Source organism: Lemur catta, chromosome 15 (assembly GCF_020740605.2).
Source record: "Lemur catta isolate mLemCat1 chromosome 15, mLemCat1.pri, whole genome shotgun sequence".
Lineage (NCBI taxonomy): Eukaryota > Metazoa > Chordata > Mammalia > Primates > Lemuridae > Lemur > Lemur catta.
Genome location: NC_059142.1, coordinates 36,820,814 through 36,846,286, shown reverse-complemented (window position 1 = coordinate 36,846,286; position 25,473 = coordinate 36,820,814). Strand labels below are relative to the sequence as shown.

At 58.8% G+C, this 25,473-nt stretch overlaps 1 protein-coding gene across 2 annotated transcripts in view; it reads left to right on the top strand.

Moving 5' to 3' along the window:
* The window catches only part of SRCIN1 (SRC kinase signaling inhibitor 1), a 65,754-nt gene that overhangs the window by 33,455 nt on the left and 6,826 nt on the right, over window positions 1-25,473 (top strand). Inside the window, exons 2-17 of one of the 2 annotated variants that reach the window (XM_045526323.1) lie at window positions 535-555; window positions 4,161-4,356; window positions 4,945-5,143; window positions 5,582-5,675; window positions 5,884-6,746; window positions 7,672-7,764; window positions 8,022-8,065; window positions 8,375-8,562; window positions 9,749-9,924; window positions 14,695-14,825; window positions 14,959-15,106; window positions 15,409-15,652; window positions 16,128-16,362; window positions 17,986-18,140; window positions 18,461-18,613; window positions 23,202-23,348. In XM_045526323.1, coding sequence (XP_045382279.1) covers window positions 535-555; window positions 4,161-4,356; window positions 4,945-5,143; window positions 5,582-5,675; window positions 5,884-6,746; window positions 7,672-7,764; window positions 8,022-8,065; window positions 8,375-8,562; window positions 9,749-9,924; window positions 14,695-14,825; window positions 14,959-15,106; window positions 15,409-15,652; window positions 16,128-16,362; window positions 17,986-18,140; window positions 18,461-18,613; window positions 23,202-23,348 — 3,087 coding nt within the window. Of the gene's footprint in view, window positions 1-534; window positions 556-4,160; window positions 4,357-4,944; window positions 5,144-5,581; window positions 5,676-5,883; window positions 6,747-7,671; window positions 7,765-8,021; window positions 8,066-8,374; window positions 8,563-9,748; window positions 9,925-14,694; window positions 14,826-14,958; window positions 15,107-15,408; window positions 15,653-16,127; window positions 16,363-17,985; window positions 18,141-18,460; window positions 18,614-19,256; window positions 19,380-23,201; window positions 23,349-25,473 lie in introns of both variants that reach the window. The other variant, XM_045526322.1, reaches the window with a different exon arrangement.

The following is a 25,473-nucleotide window of genomic DNA, read 5'->3' as shown; positions in this document are numbered from 1 at the left end:
TGGGCACTTGCCGGGCTGTCCCCTCTGCTCAGCATGCCTTGCTGCTCAGTCTCCAGCTGCTCATTTTTCAACACCCAGCTCAAACGCCACCTCTTCTGGGAAATTTCTCCTGGCCTGCCACAACCACATGCCACTTCTCTGACCCCACAGCTCAGCTTTATCTCTGCCCCTCTTTTGACTGTGTCTCAAGGGTTCCCTATGTCATGGTCACAGTCCTCTGTGCCTTTTCCTACCTCTAGTTCTCTGAGGGCTCTTACTGTAGCTAGGAGGCGTGGCTTGTGAATATCTGGAGTGGTCCTCCCCTGCCCCCACCAGCAAGCCTCCAGCCTGCTCAGGGCCATCCTGGCTACACCACGGTGTTCCAGGTCCTAGCAGAGAACGGGATGTACCAGGCCTGACTTCCTTCCTGCTCCTGGGAGGGTAGAGGGACCACGTCCCAGGGCTCAGTGCCGGGCTCCAGGGGTCTCTAACCACCTCCCTCCTCTACCCTCTCAGCCCCCTCATAACCATCTCTTCTCTTATTTCCATCAGCAGCCAAACTACTGGAGTTTCAAGGTCAGTGTGTGATGCTTCTGCTTCCATGACAACTGCATGTGCTCTCCCTCCCCTGCGCCTGCCCCTCCCTTGCACAAGCTTTGCACCCACCGGGGTGCGAGTCTGCACGGGCACCTCCTGGTGTGGGCGGTGGGCCTTGGGGCTGCAGGCTGTGACTGCTGCTTTGGGAGAGTCTGGGTTTGCCTGCCAGGCATGTGGACCCAGAGTGCGAATGTGGGCTGGAGATGCTCAGTCCCTGGGCTTCCACAGCCCACAAGGGGTGTGTTGGAATGAGAAGGGCTGCCTGGCATTTCCCCAGCCTGGAGAGATTTCTGGCTCTGAGTTGGGGACCTGGACCCCATGATCTTGTTGAGGGCCCTGCTCTCTGAACTCAGATTTCTCTTCCCAGGGAGGCCCCGTGACTACGATGAGTCCCTCACCCCTTTCTTAGTCCCCATGATGGGGGAGTTGCTCAGTGCTGGGCAACAGATTCACAGCTCTGCACCCCCAAACCTGTTATCTAAGTGCAGGCCTAAGCTCAGGGATGGGTGCCTACTGCCTCCTCTGGCAAGTCTGGACTCCCCTGAGCTGGAGAGCTGTCTGCCCCCTGCAAGGGCATCCTGCAGACCCCTGGGGAGCACCCTCAGGCCCCTCTTCCATCTTCCCTGGCACCCAGGCCCAGAGCTGAGTGAACCGACTGCTGCCTGCTTACTGGAGCCTCTGGGCCCTCAAGTCCTAGGCATCGTGACAAGGGCTGGGAGGCGTCCATCCCAGACTCCCCACGTGTCTTACTTGCATGTGTTCTCCCCAGCACCACCAGAATCCTGGAACCAGAGGACCCTGGAATCATAGAATGGCGGTGTCAAGCACAGCCGCTTTTGAGGAGGCAGGAGAGGGCAGTGGTTAAATACATGGGTCCGACAGCCAGGCTGCCTGGTAACGAATTCCAGTCTGCTGCTCACCGGCTTGGTGACCTGGGGCAAGTTATATAATCTCAGCCTCAGTTTCTCCTCTGTAAAGTGGAACTACAATGCCTGTATCACAGAGTTGTTGTAAAGATAGAAAAACTGCAGTAATGCACGTGTCTGGCTCCTGTCAAGCCTTACATGGTAGCCAACCTCCTTGGCTGCCAGAATCATGGCTGCTGACCTGACTCTCAAACCTGGAAATCAGAATCTCCATAGGAACTTGTCAAAAATCTTGACCCCAAGGCCCCAACCCCAGAGATTCTGATTCAGTGAACATGGGGTGCTGGAAAGAGTGTTTTTAAAAGCTTCCAAGGGATTCTTCTCCAGTCTATGGACAGCCTCTGGGACCCTCAGCTCCTACTCTGACTGCCCCACTCGAGGTTCCCTCTGTCTGATCTCTGACCAGGAATCATCAGCTGCTCCCTGGAACACCTCCGGGGACGGGTGCTTACTACCTCCCACGGCAGCCCCTTTCTTGTCTTTGCTTGAATCACTGTTCTGTTCTCTTGCCATCTCCCTCATGGTCGGGAAGTCCTTCTGGGTGTCTCACTTTCCTCTGCCCTGTTGTCTCAGCCCAGGGATGGAGGGAAGTGCTGACAGGTTTTCCCTCTTCTCAAGAGGGTTTTCTACAAAGGCTGTGACAATGGAAGGTGTACTCCACTAGAGAGGAACTGGTGGAGCAGGGGGTGTGAGCATCTCTTCTCCCAGGGCTCCTGCCTTCTTGGCAGTCAGCAACCCCAAGGATCCCTGCCCTGCCCCCTTCATTCTGGTCCCTGTTCCATCTTCCTACTGGCACCTCATTGGTTCCCCCCTGGCAGTGTGGCCACCCCCTATTTCTCATCCTTGCTAGCTGACTCATTCTGCCTGAATTCTGTAGCCCCTCATCCACACCAGCCTGGCAACCACTGACCTTTCAGTTGCCAGGCAACCCAGTGACCACCAGACCAGACCTCGTTCCCCATACTGCTGCAGAGCTCCCTGCCCTTCTTCTGGGACTGGAGGTGAGAGCAAGGGACACAGGCTGGCACTGGTGGGCAGCCTAGAGCTGAGCCACAGCATCTAAAGTCTGGGCACAAGCATTCCCTCCAAGCCGGCCCAGTTCTGATGCTGCCTTCCTCCTCCCAAGACCCATGCCCACCCGCTGGTCAAGGCATGGTGCTGGACACTGGAAGCCATGTGATGTCCTCAAATCTGACTTTCCATGTCCCCAAGCCCTCAAGGCCACCTTGGGGACAGCAGGGCACACTGCCCATCAGAGGAGGATGCTCTCTCTTTTCTAGAGTGCTGATCCAATTGGAATGCTAAATTGAGTTAATACGAAGATGGAGATTAATTAGGGGTTGATCAGGATTTGGGGAAAGAGGGAGCCAAAGATGAGAATAAATGATTCCTTTTTAGAGCTATTTTATTGTCTTTTTTTAAATTATAAAAGTAATATATTCTGATTGTGCAAAATTCACACAATTTTCTAGAGAAATCTGTAGAGGAAAAAAGAAAGCTGTCTCTCAACTCTGAGATAACCAATGTTAATGGTTTTAAGTGATTTGCTGTTAAAATAAACCATTTATTTCACAGAAAAATACAATTGGGCAGCATGATTTTTTTCTTGATGATACATGTATATATATTATATATAATATATATATTCCTACATGGAATGATGTAGGTCTGATCCACTCTTTTACTCCCTTAAATAAATGAGTTTCAGTATAGCAACCAGGTTTGAGGGGAGGGACTAGGGTAGAATGGGAGGGGCTGTGGCCCTGAGTGACAACCCAGTCTGCAGCCAAAAGTAGGTTCTAAAAGTGCAATTGAAATCATCTTGTGACTCCTCTCCCCCAAAGGAGAGAATAATCAGGCTGTCCTATGACATCCTTCCCTCCCTCCCCCAACCAGATATCAGCCTCAGCTCTAGCTTCATGGAAAAGGCTGTGGCTGGGGATCCTGGGGAGGCTGGCCACGGTGGCTGGCTGTGGCAGCATGCGCCTTACAGGGAGGGGTGACACATGTGCACATGTGTGTCACACCATGCGTAGCATGTACATTGTGTGCACTGGGCAGGGAGTCTGTTTGAAACTGGGGTCCAGCTGGCTTTGAGGGGTTTGGCATAGTTTTCCCAGTTACCTTAAACCAAAGACATTGATCTAGGCGAGGAGCCGCACCTCCCAAAGCTGGGGTCCTGGGGTCCTAGCTCTCTTTGCTTTCTCCACCAGCCCTGCTTCCCGCCCCCACCCCCACCCCCACTCTCTGAACTCCATGAAGAATAAATCTGCCGCTCACAAACCCGCCACTTAATTAATGTCTGGAACTAATGCCCCAATTTGTTCAACGATTCTGCTGCTCACCTCGGTGACAAATTTGTGTTGTTGTTGTTCTTTGGAAGCTTAAAATAGCAGATGTGCCCGTGGCTTCTGCTCAAATGGTTTCTTGTCTGCTTTTCTGGCTTGCTTGAGTCCTTTGCCCACTCCTTACCTGCTGGGTGTCCCAGGGAGGCCAAGGCCCCGGAGAGGTTGAGGAACTCTCTTGTAGCCACACAGCGAGTCTGGAATGTGTGTGGGTGTCTCTGGCTGGCAGAGCCTCCCCAGGGCCTGGATGGGGGCAGCGGCAGGCAAGGAGGGGCTCACGCGTGGTTCCTCTCGCCCTGCCCTGCCCCTGCAGACCCGCAGCTCGCGCCACACTCAGGGAGCCCAGCCCGGGCTGGCAGACCAGGCGGCCAAGCTGTCGTACGCCTCAGCTGAGTCGCTGGAGACCATGTCTGAGGCCGAGCTGCCCCTGGGCTTCAGCAGGATGAACCGCTTCCGACAGAGCCTGCCTCTCTCCCGCTCCGCCAGCCAGACCAAGCTGCGCTCGCCAGGTACTGCGCGCCCTGTCCACCCTCCCTCCCGGCCGCAGGCTCCTCCCTCCGCTCTTCTCCGCTCCATACTCATCCCCTGCACCACTCGGTCTCTCCTCAGTCTCTGCTGCCCTTTCCAGCCCCATCTGCCCCCAGCAACCCTCGCCCCTTAGCTCTCCCCCCCTCCCCTCTCCCTCAGTATCCCCTGCCTAGCCTTTCTCTGCAAGGCGCCTCTCTCCGTCTGCTTCCTTTTCTCTCCCTGGGCAGTCCCCCCCTCTCTTCATTCCTTCCTTCTCCCCTCTCTTCCATCTCGAACTCTCTCCAATCTCTCTCTCAGCAGCTTCTAACCTTCCCGACTCCCTCTCAGTTTCTGCCCCACCTGCTCTCGCCCCAATTCCATTTCCTTGTCTGGGCTCCAACTGCTTGGGGTCCAGTGGGTACCTGGCGCCGCGGCCTGCAGCATGAGGGGTGCTTGGGTGCACCTGCACTCGGGGGCGGCGTCGGGCCTCAGACCCTGCCGCTGTGGGGCCAGCATAACTCCCGAAGGCTCTCCTGGCGGGCAGCGTGGTGGCAGCGGCAGTGACAGCGAGCATGGCGTCTCCTTCGCAGGGGTGCTGTTCCTGCAGTTCGGGGAGGAGACTCGGCGCGTGCACATCACGCACGAGGTCAGCAGCCTGGACACGCTGCACGCACTCATCGCGCACATGTTCCCGCAGAAGCTCACCATGGGCATGCTTAAGTCGCCCAACACCGCCATCCTCATCAAAGACGAGGCTCGCAACGTCTTCTACGAGCTGGAGGACGTCCGGTGGGCATGGCCCCAGGGGCTGGGTGGACTTCCCCACACCCCTCCTCTGAGGGGTGCTCGACCCCGCAGGCCCTTCCACAATCCCCTCGTGACCCAACCTCAGCCTCCCCCTCCTCCCGGGGCCCTACTGCCCCCCCCTTCCTCGGTCCTCCCAGCCCCCTCCTTTCTAACTCATCCACCCCTGCTAGTTCCCTTTGGTCTGCGCTAACCTGAAAATGGCCTGAGGCCGAGGAAGCGGACCGAGTGGAGGCTTCTGGGTGTGTGTGTTGGTGACTGGCAGCCTGAGGCACCAGATCCACCCAGAGAAGGACTTAGGAAGGGGCTGGGGCTCCTGGTGCCTCTTGCCACCCCTGTTCTCTCTGCCTGGAGTAGCCTCATCATTGTGCACTGCTGGAGGATGGATGGTGACCCTCTCCCTCCCCCACCCCCGCCCCCCAGGGATATCCAGGACCGCAGTATTATCAAGATCTATAGGAAGGAGCCACTCTATGCTGCTTTCCCTGGCTCACACCTCACCAACGGGGACCTCCGGGTATGGCTGGGGATGCCCAGGGCATTGGGGAGGCTGGGCGGATGGGGTCCAGGCGAGCAGAGTCTGGGCAGTTGTCCCCGGGAACCAGGACCAGCTTTGGAGAAGGGACTTTCTAAACGTCAGGGAGGAGATGCTGGCTCCTCAAGCAAGGGGCAGTGGTCCCCTTTGTGACCAGCCCTCTGGGGTTCCGGGGCTGTTTTCTGCTCAGAGAGAGATGGTGTACGCGTCGCGGGAGTCGTCGCCCACGCGGCGCCTCAACAACCTGTCGCCAGCGCCGCACCTGGCTTCCAGCTCGCCGCCGCCCGGGCTACCGTCGGGGCTGCCGTCGGGGCTGCCGTCTGGCTCGCCGTCGCGCTCGCGCCTCTCGTACGCCGGCGGGCGCCCGCCCTCGTATGCCGGCAGCCCGGTGCACCACGCGGCCGAGCGGCTGGGAGGCGCCCCGGCCGCCCAGGGCGTCAGTCCCAGCCCCAGCGCCATCCTGGAGCGGCGCGACGTGAAGCCGGACGAGGACCTGGCGAGCAAGGCGGGCGGCATGGTGTTGGTGAAGGGCGAGGGCCTCTACGCCGACCCCTACGGGCTGCTGCACGAGGGCCGGCTGAGCCTGGCCGCGGCCGCCGGCGACCCGTTCGCCTACCCCGGGGCCGGCGGCCTCTACAAGCGCGGCTCGGTGCGCTCGCTCAGCACCTACTCGGCCGCCGCGCTGCAGTCCGACCTGGAGGACTCGCTGTACAAGGCGGCCGGCGGCGGCGGCCCGCTCTATGGCGACGGCTACGGCTTCCGCCTGCCGCCCTCGTCGCCGCAGAAGCTGGCTGACGTGGCGGCGCCCCCCGGAGGTCCCCCGCCGCCGCACAGCCCCTACTCGGGGCCACCTAGCCGCGGCTCGCCGGTGCGCCAGTCATTCCGCAAAGACTCCTCCTCTTCTGTCTTCGCCGAGAGTCCTGGAGGCAAGACCCGCAGCGCGGGCAGCGCCTCCACGACCGGAGCACCCCCTCCCGAGCTCTTCCCTGGACCTGGGGAGCGCTCGCTCGTTGGGTTCGGGCCGCCAGTGCCAGCCAAGGACACGGAGACCAGGTGACAGACATTTGCCAGGCCTCAGGGCTGTGGGGGTGGGGAAAGGGGGCAGGGCAGAGTCCTTGGCAGGTGTGTGTCTTGGACTCAGAGATCCCAGAGTCCTTTGCAGACCCTGAGTAGTATTGGATGTGGCAGGGAGGGCTTTGGAAAGACCCACCTGCCAGTTTCCTGCCGTCTGCACCACGTGAAGGGGTAGGCGAGAGATCCCAAGATGAGGACCCTGGAGACTGGGGCTTGCATCCATTTTCTGAGCCTGTTTCTCCAACTGTGAAATTGAGGGGCTGAACCAGTCCTTTCCAGCAGGGACACAGAATTTGCAGCCATGAGAGCTGTCCAGCACAGGGCCAGCTGAAGTCCACTAGGGAGGAGGGTGCTGGTAAGAAATAGGGACGGCAAGAGCAGCACGTCTGGTTACCTAGCCTCCAGGGTAGGGAGCCCTTGCCAGCAAGCAGTCCCCTCCTAAGGGTGCAAGGCTGGAGGAGGTAACCTCTGCCCTTGGGCAGCACTGCTGAGAGGTGAGGAGAACCCATTCGCCTTCACACAGGGGGCACTGCCCTGGGTACTGTTGATACTAGGTTGTGCAAACCTAGTTTCTACCCTGGTCTAGTGGGGAGACACAATAAAAAATGCTTGCACATCCGTTGGGTGGTTCCTTGGGGCTACGGGAGCTTTCAAGCTGGAAGAAAGGCACAGCAGGCAGAGGAAGCATGTGCCAGGGCTTGGAGAGGTCAGGGTGGGCCTTGGGGAGGCAGTGGTGGGAGATGAGGGGGGTGCTGTGGGCTTGATCCTTAGGTTTTGGGGCCCTTTGAATTGTCTGTGTGCTGGTCACCTGGCAGGGAATGGTTCTTGTTCTGGTTATCAATCTTAGCAATGCGGGGATGGGCAGGGGACAGGAGAGGTTGCTCAGAGCTACCTTCTTCCCCAGGGAGCGCATGGAGGCCATGGAGAAGCAGATTGCCAGCCTCACAGGCCTGGTACAGAGTGCTCTACTGCGAGGCTCAGAGCCCGAGACGCCCAGGTGAGGCCCCTCTCCCAACACCACTGCCAGGGCCTGGGTGGGGTTGAGGCAGGAGAAAGCGGGGATGGGCATCAGGAGCCCTGGGCTGAGCTCTGCCAATGTCTCACTCGGTGACCCTGGGTGAGTCCTTTCCCTGCTTGGGGACTCCATCCTGAGATCAGAGAGCTGGAGAAGATTACAGCTAAGGTCCTACCCAGCTCTGACAGTCTGGGGCTGGCCTGGCCCCCCTGATGGCTGTCTTTTCCCCCCCGTCACAGTGAGAAGATTGAAGGCTCCAATGGAGCAGCCACCCCCTCAGCGCGTGAGTGACCCTCCCCCCCACAGGTCCTTGTCCTCTCAGAGCCTCAGTTTCCTAATCTGTAAGTGGGGTTTAAACAGTAACTACATTGGGCTTTCGATGGATAAATAAGTAGTCACCTTAGCCGGAGATTTATTTTCCCTGGCACTTTGCTCCCCACAGTTAGGACTGACCACCACTTGGGACAGGGAGTCAGAGCTATGTGCCTCTCAGGCAACCGTGTGGGGTCAGGGAGGGAATGAGACCTTGCCCAGCCCCTCCCAGGAGCCCAATTTGTTCCCTTTCTCCCATCCTCGTGGTTCTTGTTTGCAGCCGGTGGCTCAGGCAGCCGGAGCAGCGGGGCCACCCCGGTGTCCGGCCCTCCCCCGCCCTCGGCCAGCAGCACCCCTGCAGGGCAGCCCACTGCTGTCAGCCGTCTGCAGATGCAGCTGCACCTGCGCGGCCTGCAGAACAGCGCCAGTGACCTGCGCGGGCAGCTGCAGCAGTTGCGCAAGCTCCAGGTACAGCCCCTCCCCAGGGCTCCGCCCCACCCCAACCCACGTACTGGCCGAAACCCCTTCCCACAAGTCGCGCCCCATCCCTTCCTCGGAACTCCTTCCCACAAGTCGTGCCCCATCCCTTCCTCCTTCGTCCATCCCCCACAGAGCCGTCCCTCGCTGTTTACTGGCCCCTCTCCGAATCCTTTCTCCTCCTCCCCTTCCTCGAGCCCTCCTCCCCTTCTCCGTCGCTGAACCTCCGCTCCCTCACCAAGCCCCGGCTCCTCGCCTATATCCCCCTTACTGAGCCCTCCTTCCCCGAGTCTCAGTCGCCGTCCTGGAGCACCAGTCCACCCACTGAGCCCCTTCCCCCTGTCAGTATCCCTCGGGGCTGTTCCAGTACTTTTCTGCCCTGCATCCCTTCCCCCGCCCCCCGCCCCTAATTCGGGTGAGAGCCCTTCCCCCCAAGTCCCCTCAGCTCCCCCTTCCTGGGCCCGGACAGTCTCCCCTACCCAGCCTGACAGATGGTCCCACCTGTCAGGAGACTGGCATCAATGTGCCCGCTCCTCGAGCGGGCCCAGGGCCCGTCAGGTGAGGATAATGAACAGAGACAGGCTGGGGATGGGGCAGAGAATTGCCATCTGGGCAACGAGTAAGATCTCGCCCACCCCCGCCATTCGGGCTTGGAACTGCGTTAGATCGATCTCGTTAACCTAGCCTTCCTGTCCCAGCCACAGAAACTCTATCAACCCGCAGCGCTGGAGTCCTTCATTCCAGTCCCGTCCCCATTCAGGGCTGCTCAAACCACAGCCATGCAGCCATCCTGTAATCAGCGCCCTACATGGGCCCACCCGGCCCTCAAATATTCCCATCCCCTTCTCCTGCCTCTATATTTCCCTAGAACCTAACCTTTTCTTCCGCCCACCACAATCCCACCCCTTCGCTGCTGCTCGTGGCCACAGCTATGCAGCTGCAGCTTCTGCACCGCCATCCTGCCTCAGTTCCCCAGAACTGAGCCCTCGGCCCCTGCCCCACCCCCCCGCCATCCCACCCCGTCGCTGCGGCTCGAGGCCAAGCCTAGCACCCGCATCTTCTGCGGAGCCCCGCCCCGCACTGGGCTGTGGCTCTACCCGCCTTCTCCCGGCCCTTGCCCTGCTGCGCGCTCCACTCCCTCCCACCCGGGTCCATCCGTCCCTCGCGCGTCCCGCAGCTGCAGAACCAGGAGTCAGTGCGCGCGCTGCTGAAGCGCACGGAGGCGGAGCTGAGCATGCGCGTGTCGGAGGCGGCGCGGCGGCAGGAGGACCCGCTGCAGCGGCAGCGCACCCTGGTGGAAGAGGAGCGGCTGCGCTACCTCAACGACGAGGAGCTCATCACCCAGCAGCTCAAGTGAGGCGGGGCCCGCCGCGGAGGGAGGGCGCGGGGTGCGGCCGCGGTGACCTCCAACCTGGTTTCACTGGGAGGCGCACCTCCCTTCTTTCTGAGTCATAGGCGACGCTGGTCTGTTCTGAAGCCCGATTTCATTCTTCTTTGGCCTGGTTTCTCTGTGACCCACAGACCTTTGACCGGCTGGCATAAGTCCTGATTTCCGTTTTTCTGGCTTGATGCCGGCTTTTGCTATGGTCTTGCTTCGTAATGATCCACAGTCTGCCTTCTTGTGGCTGCAGCTTCCCTCTCATATGGCCACCTGCGCGATTTCCTTCCGCCCTCTGCCTGCTTTTATGCTGGCCTGTGACCTGTGCAAACTGACCCTCAGGTAGAGCATTCGGGTGGAGCATCGGGCATTGCCAACCATCCAGCTTGGTGGTTACCAGCCACCATTGGGAATCTAATTCCCTGAGCTCTGAGACCAGGTATCGCCAAGGAAACCCCTCTTTCTCTTAGTGCAGCTGAAACGAGGCTCTAGTGTAACGGAGAACACCCGGTTTCCAAATGCTTAGACATGGAGGGGTTAACAGAAGACAGTCTTCTGATCCAAATTTAGCAAATGGCTGTCTGGCCATGATGCCATTGTCTGGCACCTTTGAAGGGAGAAGCTGCCTTTCACCGTCCATTCAGGGACTGAGCACCCCCACCTCACTGCTTTCACTTGTCAGTTACTGCTCCTTCCTGTTCGCCCCGCTTGTGGTGGCACAGGGCACTAGGGGACCTGGGGTCCAGCTCCAGTATTGAGGGGCTGTGTGATCAGGGCAGTTCCTGCCCCCTCTCTGCACCCCAGCATCCTCATTTGTGCCCGATATTAAGATTTTTGTGGTTCTTTTCCAAGACGGATTGGGTTGTACTGGCCAGCAGCTCAGGGAGCCCAGAGAGGCTTCCCAGCTTCCTCACTGAGTCGTAAATGAACCTCTTGCCAGAGGCTCCCTAAGAAGGGTCACTGTTCCTCAGCCTGGGGCCCACACAGTCTGATGGCGCATGTGCATTTCAGCAAGGCACAAGGCAAAGATTCCCATGACACTGTGTGGCTGAAATGAAGTAAGGGGCCACCCCGTGTGGAAATAAGCAGCAGCAGCCACCCTGTCACTCTAGGTGTGATAGCTTAGTGACAACTCCAGCCAGATCTCCAAGCAGACTGGCAGCTGCCATCCCTCTCACCCAGGGCATTCCATTTACCCGACTTTCCTGTCCTGTCCCTGTTCCTTTCCATTCAGCACAGAGGAGCTGGGTTGGAATTTTCAAAAGAAACTTTACTAAGACATTAAAGGAAAATTAAAGGAAATATAAAAGCACAAAGGCAGACGAGATGAAAGAATGAATTTATGCTACCATCATTATAAGTGTCTGATCCTTGGCTCCTGGGGGTCTAGACTCTCCAGGAACACATAGAGTCCCCCATCCCCTCCCCACGCCTGTTATAAAACCCATTATTCAGACTGCTCACTTGATAGACCTTGGGACCTACAATACTGCTTCTGGAATGTGGCTCCTGCCTCTTTGGGGTGGGGCAGGTGCTGGGCTGCTACTGGCCCTGGTGCAGCCCTGGCCTGGCCATGAAGTGCCCCCACCCAGCTCCCATAGGCTCCCCAAGTATTAACCCTGCAGGCCCTGCTGAGCTCCCCTCTGGCTGCAGCCCCCGCGTGCTTACTCTCTTCCCACTTTGCTGTGTCCCTTCCTCTTTCCTGGCATCCTGCTGGAGGTTAAGGCTGGTTCTGTGTTTCACTCTGCTTAGCTCATTCACCTGCTCAACCAGCCCAGCACTTGAGCACTATCTGGACATCGCCCGAAAGGGCAGCCTCTGCTGACTGAGACCTTTTGGGTCCTTGAATCGATCTTTGCCGAACCCAGCGCCAGCTTTATAGGCATGCGACCTGTGCGGCCACACAGAGCCCATGCTCAGAAGGGCCCCGTGCTTGGTCTAATGCTCTGCTTCACTGTCTTGAAATTCTTATTAATTTTTGAACTAGGGGCACCATTTCCATGTGGCATGGGGCTTCACAAATTATTTAATTGGTTCTGTCCTGACCCTCCCCTCTTGACCCCTCCAGGACTAAAGTGGGTCTGGAAAGCACAGCCACTCTCTAATCCAATGTCTAGTCCAGCTGGTCTGGGGCTTGTTTGCAAAGCCTGTCCAAGTTAGGAGCCCCCAAACTTTAACAGATTGGACAGTTAGAAAATCAAGGCACTGATTGAGCCTAAGGCCGGGCCTGGTTCCTTCTGCCTGAAGGTTGCAATGCTGCCTCCTCCTGAAGGCTTCTCTGAGTCCTATGAATAAGGGCTTCTCCCCTCTCGGAGTGATGTTGGGGAGTGACACTTTTACAAGATCAGCACAGCCTGGGCCAGTCTGGTGTCACACATACAAGCAGGGGAGAGTTGTTCTTTCCTATGTGCTGGAGCAAGGGCTGGAGTAGGACAGTGGGAGAGTGTGTGTGAGTGATGCTAGTCCAGCGTGGAAGTGAGATGCAGCAGAACCAATGGCAGGGGCCAGATGTGGGTAGATCCTGTTTTGCCAATAGTTGTATGACCTTGGACTAGTTAATCTCTCTGCCTCTTTTATTCCTTTTCTTAATGCCAAAGCCTTAGTTAGGGTAGCTAATTAATTAGTTAAGTTTAAATGCTATAATAAATAAGCTCCCAAATTGTATAATGGTTCAAAAATAATAGACATATCTTTCTTCTTTCACATTGAACAGTATTGGGTAGGTTAATAGGTTGGCTCTCCTCCATGCAGTCATTCAGGGATCTAGGCTGGTGGAGGTCTGCCATCTTTAACATGTGCTTTCCAAGATCACCCAGAGAGTTTCCAACCCACCAGAAGGAGAAACGAGCATGGGGCAGCCTACGTGGGAGGCTTTTATGGGCCAGGTCTGGAAGTGGCATGTACCCGTTCCACTCGTATTCCATTGGGTAGACCTCAGTCGAATGGCCGTTTATGCAAGGGAGGCTGGGAAATGCAGTCTCGTGTCTGAGCCCCTGTTTGTCCTTGTGTAAATGGGAGTTAATAACTGTTCCCACCTCCAGGATTTATTTTGAGGATTAATTAAGGTAATGAAACTGAAGGGCTGAGTGTAGCACCTGGCATGCACTAAGTACTTAATACAAGACAGCTCTTTAACTGGTAGTGCTGAGTCACAGGGATTTTGCCCTTGACTCCAACCTCGTCTGTCTTTTCCCCCACTAGTTGGATGAAGATGTACAAGGCATGCTGATAAGATTTACTGATGACACAGAGCTTTAAGGGGGAGCAAATCTGTTGGATGGTAGAACTGAGATTCAGAAGTTGTTCGCACCTGGACTGAGCTGAAATCCAACAGATGGGATTTGACAGGAATGTATGTAACATCCTGCATGTGGGTCAGGGATGTCAGAGACTCAGGCCCAGAACTAAGGTGGCCTAGCTGGGCAGCAGCTCCTTCCTCCACTTGTTCATTCACTGCACAATTACTTACCAAACATCTACTCTGCACCGGGCATCATGCCAGGTGCTGGGAATCGGAGATGGCTCTGGAAGATGTGGTCCTTGCCTGCCTGGCACAAGTGGTCCAGAAGGCTGCAGAGCCCAGCAAATGGGAGCTTCAGGGATTTGGGGGGCAGGAAGCAGACCCCCAACTCCAAGTGGAGGGGCAGGGGAGAACTTCCTGAGAACCAGTGGAAATTAGTCCCTGGGGTGTGTGTGTGTGTGTGTGTGTGTGTGTGTGTGTGTGTGTGTGTGTGTGTGTGTGTGTGTAGGGATGGATGGATGGAATATTTTAGGCAGAGAGAACAGCATTATAAAGGGTGAGAAAGGGTAGCACATGCAGGGACCTCAGGGAGGTTCTAAAGGCCTCTAAATAGTAGCAAGCCAGGTGGGGGCAGGGCGTGCAGCTCCAAGGAGAGCAACCTCCAAGGACTGAACCTTAGCCTCCTGCTTTCCCATCTGCATTAGCTTATTTCATCCTTCTAATGTCCCTGTGAATGAGGAACTCTTACCATCCCCAGTTTTGGGATGAGGAAGTCGAGGCCCAGACATATTAGGTAACTTGTCTGGGATCGCTCTCTGGGAAGGGCAGAGCTGGGATTGGAGCTGGATCTATCTGACTCTAGAGCCACGTTTTCAGCTGCGACCCTCGCCCTTTGTGCCCTTTTCCGCTGCACTGAAGACTTTGGATTTTAGCCTCAGGGTGATGGCATCCTAATTTAGGATTCAATGGAAGGGATGGTGACTTGGTCTGATTTATATTTTAGAAAGTTGTGGGGTCTTAAATGACACAAGCTCAGTAGAAATCAATGAAAATCAAAAGCAGCTTTGGCCTCAAGGAAAGAGGCTGAGTGGCTGGATCATTTGAGAAAAGGCAAGTGGACATGATAGTGTCCCCTCAGACAGGAGACCCCTTGGGGGCAGGTGTCACTGCCTCCGGTTCTCTGAAAGGCTGTGAAGTTCTTTGCTGCTTCCTTGGCAGAATGAGAATTGGGGGCTGCAAGTCGCAGGAGGGATGTTTGGGCTGACATTGCAGAAGAGCAGAGTTTCCCCGGGGGCTCAAGGTACCTCTCAGGGAGCTCTTCGGAGGTCTCCTCTCCCCTCTGAGACTTGGCGTTGCTGAGTTACGTGGCGTTTCACTTGGTCACGTGGCCTGTAGCTGGCTTTTAATTTTGATCTAACTGGTGGCCTGGTTTCTTTCCAGCTGCCCAATTTCAGGGGGCTGGGCTGGGGCCAGAGGGGCTGAGAGGGTCTGTCTGTGGCTGCAGTGACCTGGAGAAATCGGTGGAGAAGATCCAGAGGGACATGTCCCACAACCACCGGCTGGTACCTGGCCCTGAGCTGGAGGAGAAGGCGCTGGTGCTGAAGCAGCTTGGGGAGACGCTGACGGAGCTCAAGGGTGGGTCTGGGGCCACCGAACGTGGCACACGGTCCAGGGTGGGAGTCCCTGCAGCCCTCCTGCCATCACCCCTGTCCTCTCCTCCTCAGTGATCCCTCTGAGTGCCCCTGCTCACTCCTTCCTGTCCCCCCAGCTCACTTCCCAGGCCTGCAGAGCAAGATGCGGGTAGTGCTGCGTGTGGAGGTGGAGGCGGTGAAGTTCCTGAAGGAGGAACCCCAGCGCCTGGATGGGCTTCTCAAGCGCTGCCGTGGGGTCACGGACACGCTGGCCCAGATCCGAAGGTCATTCTGTCCCTGACCTCTGACTTCCCATGGGGTCACACACTGGGCCCAGATCCATAGGTCAGCCTGACCCCTTATCCTGACTCCCCCAGATGTTGGTCACCTCTGACCTGTGACCCCTCAAGTGCCGTAGGCTCGGCTTTCCCTTATGCTGGGGGCAGTTGCCCCTCCCCAGGCCCTCCCACCTCCCCTGCAAGATCCCAGAGGCCTGGTCACACCCCACCTCCCTCAGGCCAGCCTCCCCTCAGAGGGGGCCACCACCCTGCTGGCCTCACAGCTGCTCCTAACTCTCCCAACCCCAGGCAAGTGGACGAGGGTGTGTGGCCACCCCCCAACAACCTTCTGAATCAGTCCCCCAAGAAGGTGACAGCCGAGACTGACTTCAACAAGAGCTTGGACTTTGAAATGCCACCCCCCAGCCCCCCGCTGAACCTCCATGAGCTGAGTGGGCCGGCCGAGGGAGCCTCTCTTACCCCCAAGGGGGGCAACCCCACCAAAGGCCTGGACACTGGCAAGAGAAGCGTGGACAAGGCTGTGTCTGTTGAGGTGCTGGGGCCTGGGATTGGGGGCAGGGGCCGGGGTCACACGTTCTCATCACCACCCTGGGGTGGGAAGTGCCAGACGTGTAGGTCCTTTCTCTAGGAGGAGGAGGGTCAGTTCCCTAATGGAAATCTAAGAAGCATAATGAGGGTGACATTAGTCCTGCTATAGTCTAAAGTATAATAATCAAAGCAGTGTGGTGTTAGCATAAGAACGGACTGTGATCAATGAAACATAACAAAATGTCCAGAAACAGGTGTCAGTATGTCAAGAATGTAGTACGTAATGAGGTGGCATTCCTGACCCGTGGAGATAATGTGTAACACCCACGGAGAAGGCGGACGGTGCTGGGGGGTGGGCAGGATCAAATGTGAGGCTTCCTTTTCTGTTCCTTGCATGCGACTGGGGAGAAGAAGTGAAGCCCCAGAGGTCCCCAAGCAGGGCGAACGCCTCGGTCCTGACTCCTGGCCCTCCTCTCAAGGCTGCGGAGCGAGACTGGGAGGAGAAGAGGGCAGCCCTGACCCAGTACAGCGCCAAGGACATCAACCGGCTGCTGGAGGAGACGCAGGCGGAGCTGCTCAAGGCCATCCCTGACCTGGACTGTGCGAGCAAAGCCCACTCGGGCCCAGCCCCCACCCCAGACCACAAGCCCCCCAAGGTCCCCCACAGCCAGAAGGCAGCTCCCCGAACGGAGCCCAGTGGGAGGAGGGGCTCAGGTACGGGGATGGCAGGGGCTGGTGAAGAGCCCAGAGTGGGGGCGCTGTCCGGATGACGGAGGATGGGGGGGACTGGGGAGTGGGGATCACTGAGGTCGGGCTGCCAGAGAGGGTGGCTCTGGGACATCAGCCACCTGCTAAGGGGAGACCCAGAAGGACAGGGTGAGCTGGACCCCGCCCAGGGCTTTTCCCCCCACCCCGAGAGCTGCCGAGAGGACCACGCAGGGTGATGAGCAGGTCCAGGCAGAGCCATCTGCCTGCATGTCTTGACTGAGCATGTGCCACCAACCAGGCTGTGCTGGGGATGCACCACAGCACTGATATTAACACTCACACAGTTCCCGGGCTCCCCAGCCTGGGAGCTCATGGGGAGGCAGAAATCTGGACCAAAAGTGGCAATCATCATTCATTCATTAATTCATTCCTGCAACACCTATTTGTTAAGTACCTACTGTGTGCTAGGTCCTGGGGATAGAGAGGTAAGACAGGGCTTGCTTTTAAGGAGCTCAAAATTTAGTGAGGGATGGTTTGGCAGGGTGGCTCACACCTGTAATCCTAGCATTTTGGGGGGCTGAGGCAGAAGGATCGCTTGAACCCAGAAATGTGAGGTTGCAGTGAGCTATGGTGACGACACTGCACTCCAGCCTAGGAGACAAAGCAAGACCTGTCTCAAAAAAAAAAAAAAAAAAGATGTAGTGAGGGAAATAATACTAACATTGGTGTTTATCATGCACTTTCTATGCCATAAGAACTGTTCCAAAACGCTTCTATGTATTGATCCTTATAATTCCACAACAATCCCAGGAGGCAGATATGGTAATTATTCCCATTTTACAGATGAGGACACTAAGGCTCAGAATGGTTAAGTGATCTGTCCCAAGCCATACCTAGCTTGTAAACCAGGAGTAGAGTGCAGGTGCTAAATGCAGTGGCAAAGGCGAGTCCTGGTGCTGTGTAGTCCTAGAGGAGGCCCTGTGAGGGCAGGAGGGCTTCCCGGAGGGGGAGGCTTTCCGCTGGAGCCTTGGAAATGAGAAGGCACTTCCCTGGCCAGTGAGAGAGGGCATTCCAGGGGGGACCTGGCAGGTGCAGAGGGTGCTGGGCTAAGGAGCTTGCATGGACTTTGGGGTGATAGGGAGCTGCTTGAGGATCAAAGGCGGGAAGTGTCATAGTTAGAGTGACCTCCCAGCAGGTTGCCTTGGAAACAGGGCTGGAGGAGGAACTGGGGCTAAGGGAGAGCCAGGTGGGCAGGGCAGAGCTGGGCCCAGGGCTGAGGGGCAAAGGAAGAAGGGGGGTTAGAGCAGGGTCTCCAGCTCAATATGTGCAGGAGTCACCGGGGTCTCCTAAACTGCAGATTCTGGTTTGGCAGCCTGGGGTGGGGCCTGAGCTGCGTTTCTGACAAGCTGCTCTGGCCCAAGGGCCACCCTTAGCAGGGAGGGGTTGGAGTGCCCTAAGGGGAGGTGGGACAGGGCCGATTGCAGGGGAGGTGAGAGAAGTACGGGGGCCCTGTGTTCTCACCCGTGAGCTTTCCTCTCTTCTCCTCCTGGGCCTCCCTGGGAGTCAGATGTAGTGCGTTGGTTCCAGGGTTGCGGGTCCCCTGACCCCCAGCCCCCTGGCTGTCTGCAGATGAGCTGACGGTGCCCCGATACCGCACGGAGAAGCCCTCCAAGTCGCCCCCGCCGCCCCCTCCCCGCCGAAGCTTCCCCTCCTCCCACGGCCTGACCACCACGCGCACCGGAGAGGTGGTGGTCACCAGCAAGAAAGACTCGGCCTTCATCAAGGTGCCACTCCCGCCTTGGGCAGGGGACCAGGGGGTTGAGTTAGGATGAAGCCTGAAGTGACCTCTGGAGACCCTCAGGGCTGGGAGAGGGACCCCTTTCTCAGAGGAAGTGGAAGGAAAGAGGGCTTGGCCAGTGGAGACTCTGTCCTTCTAGCATGGGATCCTGGGTATGTGTATTTGCCCTAAGTCCACCCCGGGCCCCTGCAGGGGACAGCAGGCGTGGCAGATGAGAAGTTGGGGTAGGTGAGAGATGGGGCCTAGTGGGTAAGCTGGGGCTGGGGGGGCAGAGCTCGGTCTTGACAGGGGTCCCGGGCCTTGCAGAAGGCCGAGTCCGAGGAGCTGGAGGTGCAGAAGCCCCAGGTGAAGCTGCGCCGGGCCGTGTCCGAGGTGGCCCGTCCGGCCTCCACCCCGCCCATCATGGCCTCTGCCATCAAGGACGAGGACGACGAGGATCGCATCATCGCAGAACTGGAGGTGGGTCGGGGCGTGCCTGCCCCCCCCCCGGCCTCAGCCAGGCCCCCTTCCCTGCCAGGCTGTCCCCGAGGTGGCCGGATTGTGCAGCAGGCTGGACACTGTGTCCCCACGCTGAGTGCTGGCTGCGCAGGACCCCCGCCTTCTTGCCTCCATTTCTTCTCCACTGTAAAATGGGGGGTCTAAAGTCTCTCCTTGCAGGTTTGAGTTTTTTAATTGTAGTCTCTGAGATCCCCCAAGTGCCCCAACACCCCCATACTTTGAAAGCCCCATACCTGAATATTCTGAATCGCTGAGTGCTGAGACCCCCATCGCTGAGTGTGCTGAGAACAGCTAGAGCTTGAGACCCCCACACCTGAGTGTTCTGAGACCCTCATGCTCAAATGCCTTGACTCCCCCGGTGCTGGAAGTCACCATGCTCAGTGTCCACGGCCCCCACCCCAGGCCTGGTGCCTGGAGCCCCTGGATCGCCAGGGTTTCTGCGGGAGGAGGCCAACGGGGCAGGCTGGGCCAGTGGCCACAGTGAAGCGCCAAGGGGTGAGGCCAGGGGCCCAATGCCATCCAGGCCACCCTCCCCTTGGGTGCCTGCACCCCCATCCTCCCTGGTGCCCCTCCTCCAAACCTGCCCCCACCTTCTGCTCCTCAGGTGTTTGAGAGAAGCTCAATGTCTTCCCTCCCCCCCACGCCCCGCTGCCAGCCGATCCCCACCTTGCTGTCCCCCCAGGACCTGGGGTCCCCCAGGGGCTCAGCCCCGGGCCCCACACGGAAGGTAACGGGGCTGCCCACCTCTCACGGCTCTCTGTCTGCCTGTGCCGCCACCCTCCACGGCTTCCTCTCCTCACCTCTCATGCTGACCCGCTAAAACGCCAGCCATGGTCCCAGTCCTGCCACTGCCACAGCGTCACACCCGTGACTCACCCCCCTCCCCATAGGCGCATAACCCTTCCTCCCTCCACCTCCCAGGTGGGATTTCCCCGGGACTCCAGCAGCCCGGGTGTCTGTGACCCTTGAGTCTGCGTCCCCGCAGGCTTGATTCCAAGTCTGGCGCACGTGGCCTGCTGTTCTGGTCCAGTTTGCCGCCTGAGTCTAGGTCTGGCCTGAAGCCTGGGTGCTGTCTTGGGGCAAGATTGGAGGTTGGATCTTGCTCACAAGACGACTTTGGGTCCAACTCAAAATCTGACCTTGTCTTGAGCCCTTGCCTGGTCCCCACCTCCATCGCCCGCTGCTCTGCCTCCTGTGCTGGGTGACGGGCTCTGCTTTTCCCTCTGGAATCTGTGCCTTGCACTGGGGGCCTAGACACCCAGGGAAAGCTCATCTGTAGCCTACACCCTGCCATGGCCCCTCTCGGCCCCCTGGTCAGGGGACTTGGAGTGGAAGAAACCCATGCCCTTCCCTGGCTGCTGGTTCTGTCTTTCAGCATTGGGAAGTTCTTCCTTCTCTCTAACTTCAGTCCTTGCTGCTGTCCTGCTGCACTTATTTCTTCTTTATTCTTTCTTGGGAATTTGGGGGACCTGTTTTCTGCACCCCCTCCCGTAGGACTGTGCTGTGCTTGGGGAGGAGGGTGGTGGGAAGGGCTGGGAGTCTCTCCCTCTGCCCAGTCAGGTTGAGCCTAGAGGGCCCTCTGCTCTGCGGGGGGGCAGTCCCCCGTGCACACACACTCTCACCTTCCTTGTCTGGTTCCTGGCCCACAGTGGGCTCCATGCTGGCCTCCAACTGATTTCTGGCCTGGCTGGAGGCCTGCTGGTGCTTTGGTTTCCTGGCAGGGGGGAGCAGACAGGCATCAGATGGGGGCACAGTGCTGTCTGCTGGGCAGGGGACGGGCACAGAGCAGCCCATGGAGCTGTACGGGATGAGCAGTGTGGGCGGGGCATCTCCTGGCTGGCTGTGTCCTGGGCACTGTGGTCCCCCAACCCCATGCCTGCCCCTTGCTGGCTCTGGGAGCCAATCCTGAGAAGGCCCAGTGGCCAAGGCCCCTCCCCTGGCCTTGTGGTCCTGCCTGACTCTCTGCATCCTATGGCATCGTCAGGCGGTGGAGCTGGGCGAGCATCAGGTCACCCTCTCTGCCTTCCCAGTCTACACCTCCCGCTCCCAGGTAAGCAGGTGGCAAGGCTGGGTGTCTCACCATGGGAGGGGGTGGTTAGAGTCCCTGCTGCCCCCCATGCATCTCCCCATGGCTCCTTTTAGTGGAAAGAGCACTGGACTTGGAGTCAGACCATCTGGGTCTAACTAACTGTGGGTGAGTGGCCTTGAGTGAATCATGAAACCTCCTTCACCCTCGGCTTCCTCCCCTGTGGAGTGGGGCGGTGAGAGCAACAGCCGTTTCACGGGTCACAGTAGACATTAAAGGTGAGGACAGATGTGACAGCACCTGACACATGACTGGTGCTCAGAATTAGACCAGGATTCCCTCAGTTCGGGCACGGTACTTGCGGCGTCTCTCTGTGCCCCCACTGAGGCCAGGCCCAGGGCCACTCGCACCGAAGCAGGTGTCCAAGGGGGCTTTGCCCGGGTGTGTGCCGCAGAGGACCCTGGCAAAGGCTGAGCCCTGCCCCTTCTGTGGCGAAGCCCCTGGGGAGAGCTCACGAAGTGGCAGGGGGTCCAGGAGTCTCTGGCTTGAGATGAGGACGATGGCCCCCTCCTCAGAGGACAGAGGCTGGCAGGTGGTCTCTGCCCACACAGGGCTGGGGGCCTGGGTCGTTCATTTCAGCTGATATTCACGGAACATTCACGATGTGCCCACGTGAGCTTACTTACTTCTCCACCGACCCCATGTTGGCGTCATCCCCTTCGCCAATGGCAAACTCATGGGAGTAACTGAGAGACCTGCTCCCAGAGTCTGACGCGGGCGACGAACAGTTAACATGTATCTGTGCTTCTGCGTAAACTGGCATCTTTACTAGAACATAGAAAGACGTGGGGGCTGGTGGAAGTGACCCGGATTCTAGTCGCAGTTTTGCCTCTAACTTACTGGGTAACCTCAGTCAGGACCCTCCCTGCCTCAGTTTCCCCATCTGTGAAAGGAAGGGATGGGCTCACCTAACTCTAACCCCCCATCCCAGCCCAGTGTGGTTTGCAGGGATCACACTCTTCCTCATCCTTCTGCCCCCAGGCCGCCCCAGGTCCCGGGGCCTTCTGCATTCCGAGGATCATCCTGACAGAATGTGTCCCCAACCCTCCCTCCCTGCCAGAGGCCAGTCTTGAGGGGCCAGGTCCCAGGACAGCTCCCACCCCGAGACCCCGGACCCTGGCTGGCAGCGGGAGGGGCTGGGATAGCCCACAGACCCTGCCGGGGGGAGTGGCTGAGCCTCCCTGGCCTCGGAGCAGCTTGACGCCTGGGAAGGAAGGGGCAGCTCTCAAGAAACAGGGTGTAGAAGGCTACGGCCCAGAGGATGGAGGAGCCAGGGTCCCCTGCTCTTGGGGAGCAGCCGCAGTTGGGACCCAGAAGCCTTCTCCTGCTGAGACCCACCTAGAGGAGACCCTCATGGACTCTGGATGTCATGCCCAGACCTGCAGCTGGGAGCACCAGGGCCAGCCTGTCACCAGCGCAGGCCACACAGCCCAGGGTGCCACCACCCATCGGATGGACAGCCTGGAGGAGACGCTCCAAGAGCTGGAAGCCACACTCAGCGAGACGGGCACAGCCACCACTGCAGAGTCTCCGAGCAGCCCCCCATCCCTGTCCCCCAGCCCCCAGGTGGCTGCCTCCTCCCCCGCTTCACACTCCTGTCTCTGCATCTTCAGGGCTGGAGGGAGTGGAGGGCTGCAGGAGCCACACCAGCCCCCTCCTCCCACCGGCCTTCTCTCAGCTCCTGCCACCCTCCTGGGAGCCTGGTGCCAGGCAGGGGTTTGCAGGCAGAGCCCGGGGGAGGCTGGGAAGCTGGCCTACCCAGGGGTCGGCCCCCCAACCTTGGCAAGAACTGGGTCCTCTCCCCTTCTGCTCTGTATCTGTAAACCAGCAAATAAAGTTCTGTCCCCTCCCTCCCCACTCCCCTCCCCGCTCCTGTCTCTGACTCTTTCTGTCTCTGTCATTCCTCTGCTCCCGCCTCTGGGTGCCCAGTGCCCCTCTGTGCAGGCCTGACACCTGGGGGGGTCAAGGGGACCAGGCTTGCCCATCTCTAGGGGGACCCCACCCCAGCCTCCCATTAGGAGGCAGGTGCGGCTTGGGGCTGCCAATCTGCAGTGTCTGCCATTGCAGAGAAAGCCCTCAGCCCCAAAGCTAGGCTTGTGCCCCCAGGTCCACGGTGGTGCCCCTTGCCAGAGTGGGGTGGTGCTGGGGACCCTCACTTTGGGGGCGGCTCACCCAAGAGGGCACCAGCTGTCCCTGAGCTGCTCAAGGAAGCCACCAAAGCGTTCTCACTGGGGAGCTGTTGGGAACCTGGCAGGCGGCCCTGCTCCTCTCCTGCGGGGAGGCCTTAAACCCGGCTCAGAGAGGGGCCTGGAATGTGGAGCCAGGGAGGGGTCCCCAGGTCTCAAAGGGCCCCACAGAGGAGGTGGCAGCCTCAGAGACCCCACCCAGTGCGTGCCTAGGGTTTCTGTGTGACTCCACCCCCACACGGACCCTCCAACACCAACCCTGTTCCTCTTCCTGCAGAGTGGCAGTGGCAGCGTGCCACCCATGAAGGTGGTGACTCCGGGGGCCTCTCGGCTGAAGGCGGCCCAGGGCCAGGCAGGCAGCCCTGACAAAAGCAAGCACGGCAAGCAGAGGGCCGAGTACATGAGGATCCAGGCCCAGCAGCAGGTGAGGGCGGGGGCCGGGGGTGGCCCCGCCAGGCCCCTTGGTGCTGTGTGCTGGGCATCTCCTGCCACTACTCCTGGACCACCCACCCACCAGCTGCCTTGAGAGACCCTGCCAGGACTACCCCACCCATCCTTGAACCTTCGCCCCCCCTCCTCCCCACAATCCCAGCACTTTGCATGTGCTTTAGAGCATGCGTACTCAGCCAGGCCCCTTCCCTCTCAGGAGCCCCTTGCTCAGGGGCAGGGAAGACCTTGTCCCCAGATGGCTCCTGGGGAACCGGGGACAGGGGGTGGGGGGGGGGGTGGGGATGGGAGCGAGCAGATTCATGACTCCACCAGCCCCCTGTCTGGGTCCCTTCTAAGGCCCAGCCTGCTCTGGGGCATAGAAGGAGGAATTTTGTGTCCTTCCTCTTCCTGACATTCCGTTCCTCTCTTCTCTTTCCTTCTCCCTGTTCTCAGGGATCCCCCACTCTTTGGGGCCCCCACTCTCGTCTCAGCCTCCCTCTTAGCTCTTGGGCCAGCCCCTGGCTGAGGGAGAAACGAGTTTTGCATCTGCTTTTCAGCCTTGCGTTGGGGTTTCAGTGGGCTCACCTCTGATCTTTGTAAGGCATGTAGGGAGAGGTACTAGAGCCCCCAGGAGGGGTAGGGGTGTGGTAGGCGTTGCAGGGGCGCTACAACCCCTTTCAGATTTATTAGTGGGTTTGAGGGTGGCGTATAGAGTAGAGAGACATCGCCTGTGAGTGATGCTGCCCCATCTGTGGCCTGGTCAGCGGGTGCAGGGTGGTCGCCGGGCCTAGCTGTGAGAGAGATCCATAGCGTGCTCATTTGGTTCAGTAAACATCTCTGAGCAGCCCCTGTAAGCCAGGCCCAGTCTGGGTGTGAGGGTGGTGGCTCCCACTTAAGAAGGTTCTAGGCTCAGAGGTAAGAGGCTAAAGATGGGTGAATCCAGTCACCTCCTTGACAGACAAGGGGACAGCTGAGAGAAGGAAGGGGGCTTCCCAAAGGTCATAGCAAGGTAGCCTCAGCAGCTCCCCACCTCCCTCCTCGTGGTCCCCAGACACCCTGCGAGTGGCACCCCCAGCTTTTCTTCCTGCCACCCCCATGGCTGAGTCCCCTCGTCCTGTCCAGGCTGGTGCCTCCTCGGTGCCCAAAAGAGCAGCTGACATTTAAACAGTGTTGGCTTGTGCCAGGCACGTACATGATCTCATCTCACACTCGCCAGTCTAGTCAGAAGGAGGTGGGTCCTTATTGTCCCCATAAGATAGGCGGGGAGACTGAGGCTTTACCCAACGTCACACAGCTGGCAAGCGGGGGAGCCTGCTTCGGTCCACACCGCCTTCCCTCTCCCACCCACCAGTGCTGCAGCCCCCCCAGCAGGCCCCTCCCACGGCTGTAGTTGTGTTCCTCCTCTCCCTGTAACCCCTGGCTCCCCAGAACCCAGCCGCCATGCTTGTCCCTCAGCCTGCCCTGGCCCTCCCTCCACCTTCCACAAGGCCCGTGAGGTCTCTAGAGGCCTCCAGGAGTGCTCTTCCCCCTCCATCCCCACCTCCCTGCGGCATGTGCCCTGTAGACCCTGCACGCATGCCCGTGGGGCTGTGCAGAGCCCCCAGTCCTGGCGTCCTCTCCCAGCCCTGCTGCGGCCCTCCTGGCTCCTCTGCCCACCTCTTCTCTTCTCTGAGCCTGGCTCCTCACACATCCCCCTCCCCTCCTTGGGCATCACCCAGTCTCTGTCCCCACCCAGGTCTGTTCTGGGCTCCAGTCACCCACGCACGCCTCCCCCGGCTGTCCCCAGGCGCCTTGCACACGTGCATCCAGACACAATGCTCCCTCACCACCCAGCCCGTGGCTGCCCCAACTGCTGTCCCCTGGGGAAGGGTCGCCCCCCCCCCAGTACTCCTCCCCACCCCTTGCCTCCTAGGCAGACCTGGCTGAGCTTTCTCCCCTACATGCGGCCACTGGCCTTAGCTACACCTCTCACTCCCACTGCTCCAGTAGCCTTTCTTAAAAGTATTCCTTCTTCCTGGTAAAGTAATGTATGTCCCTTGTGGAAATTTTTAAAAGTAAAGTATAAAAAAGCAGGGGAGACCATCTATGTCTCACTACATGCATGCATGGTTTTCTGCAGT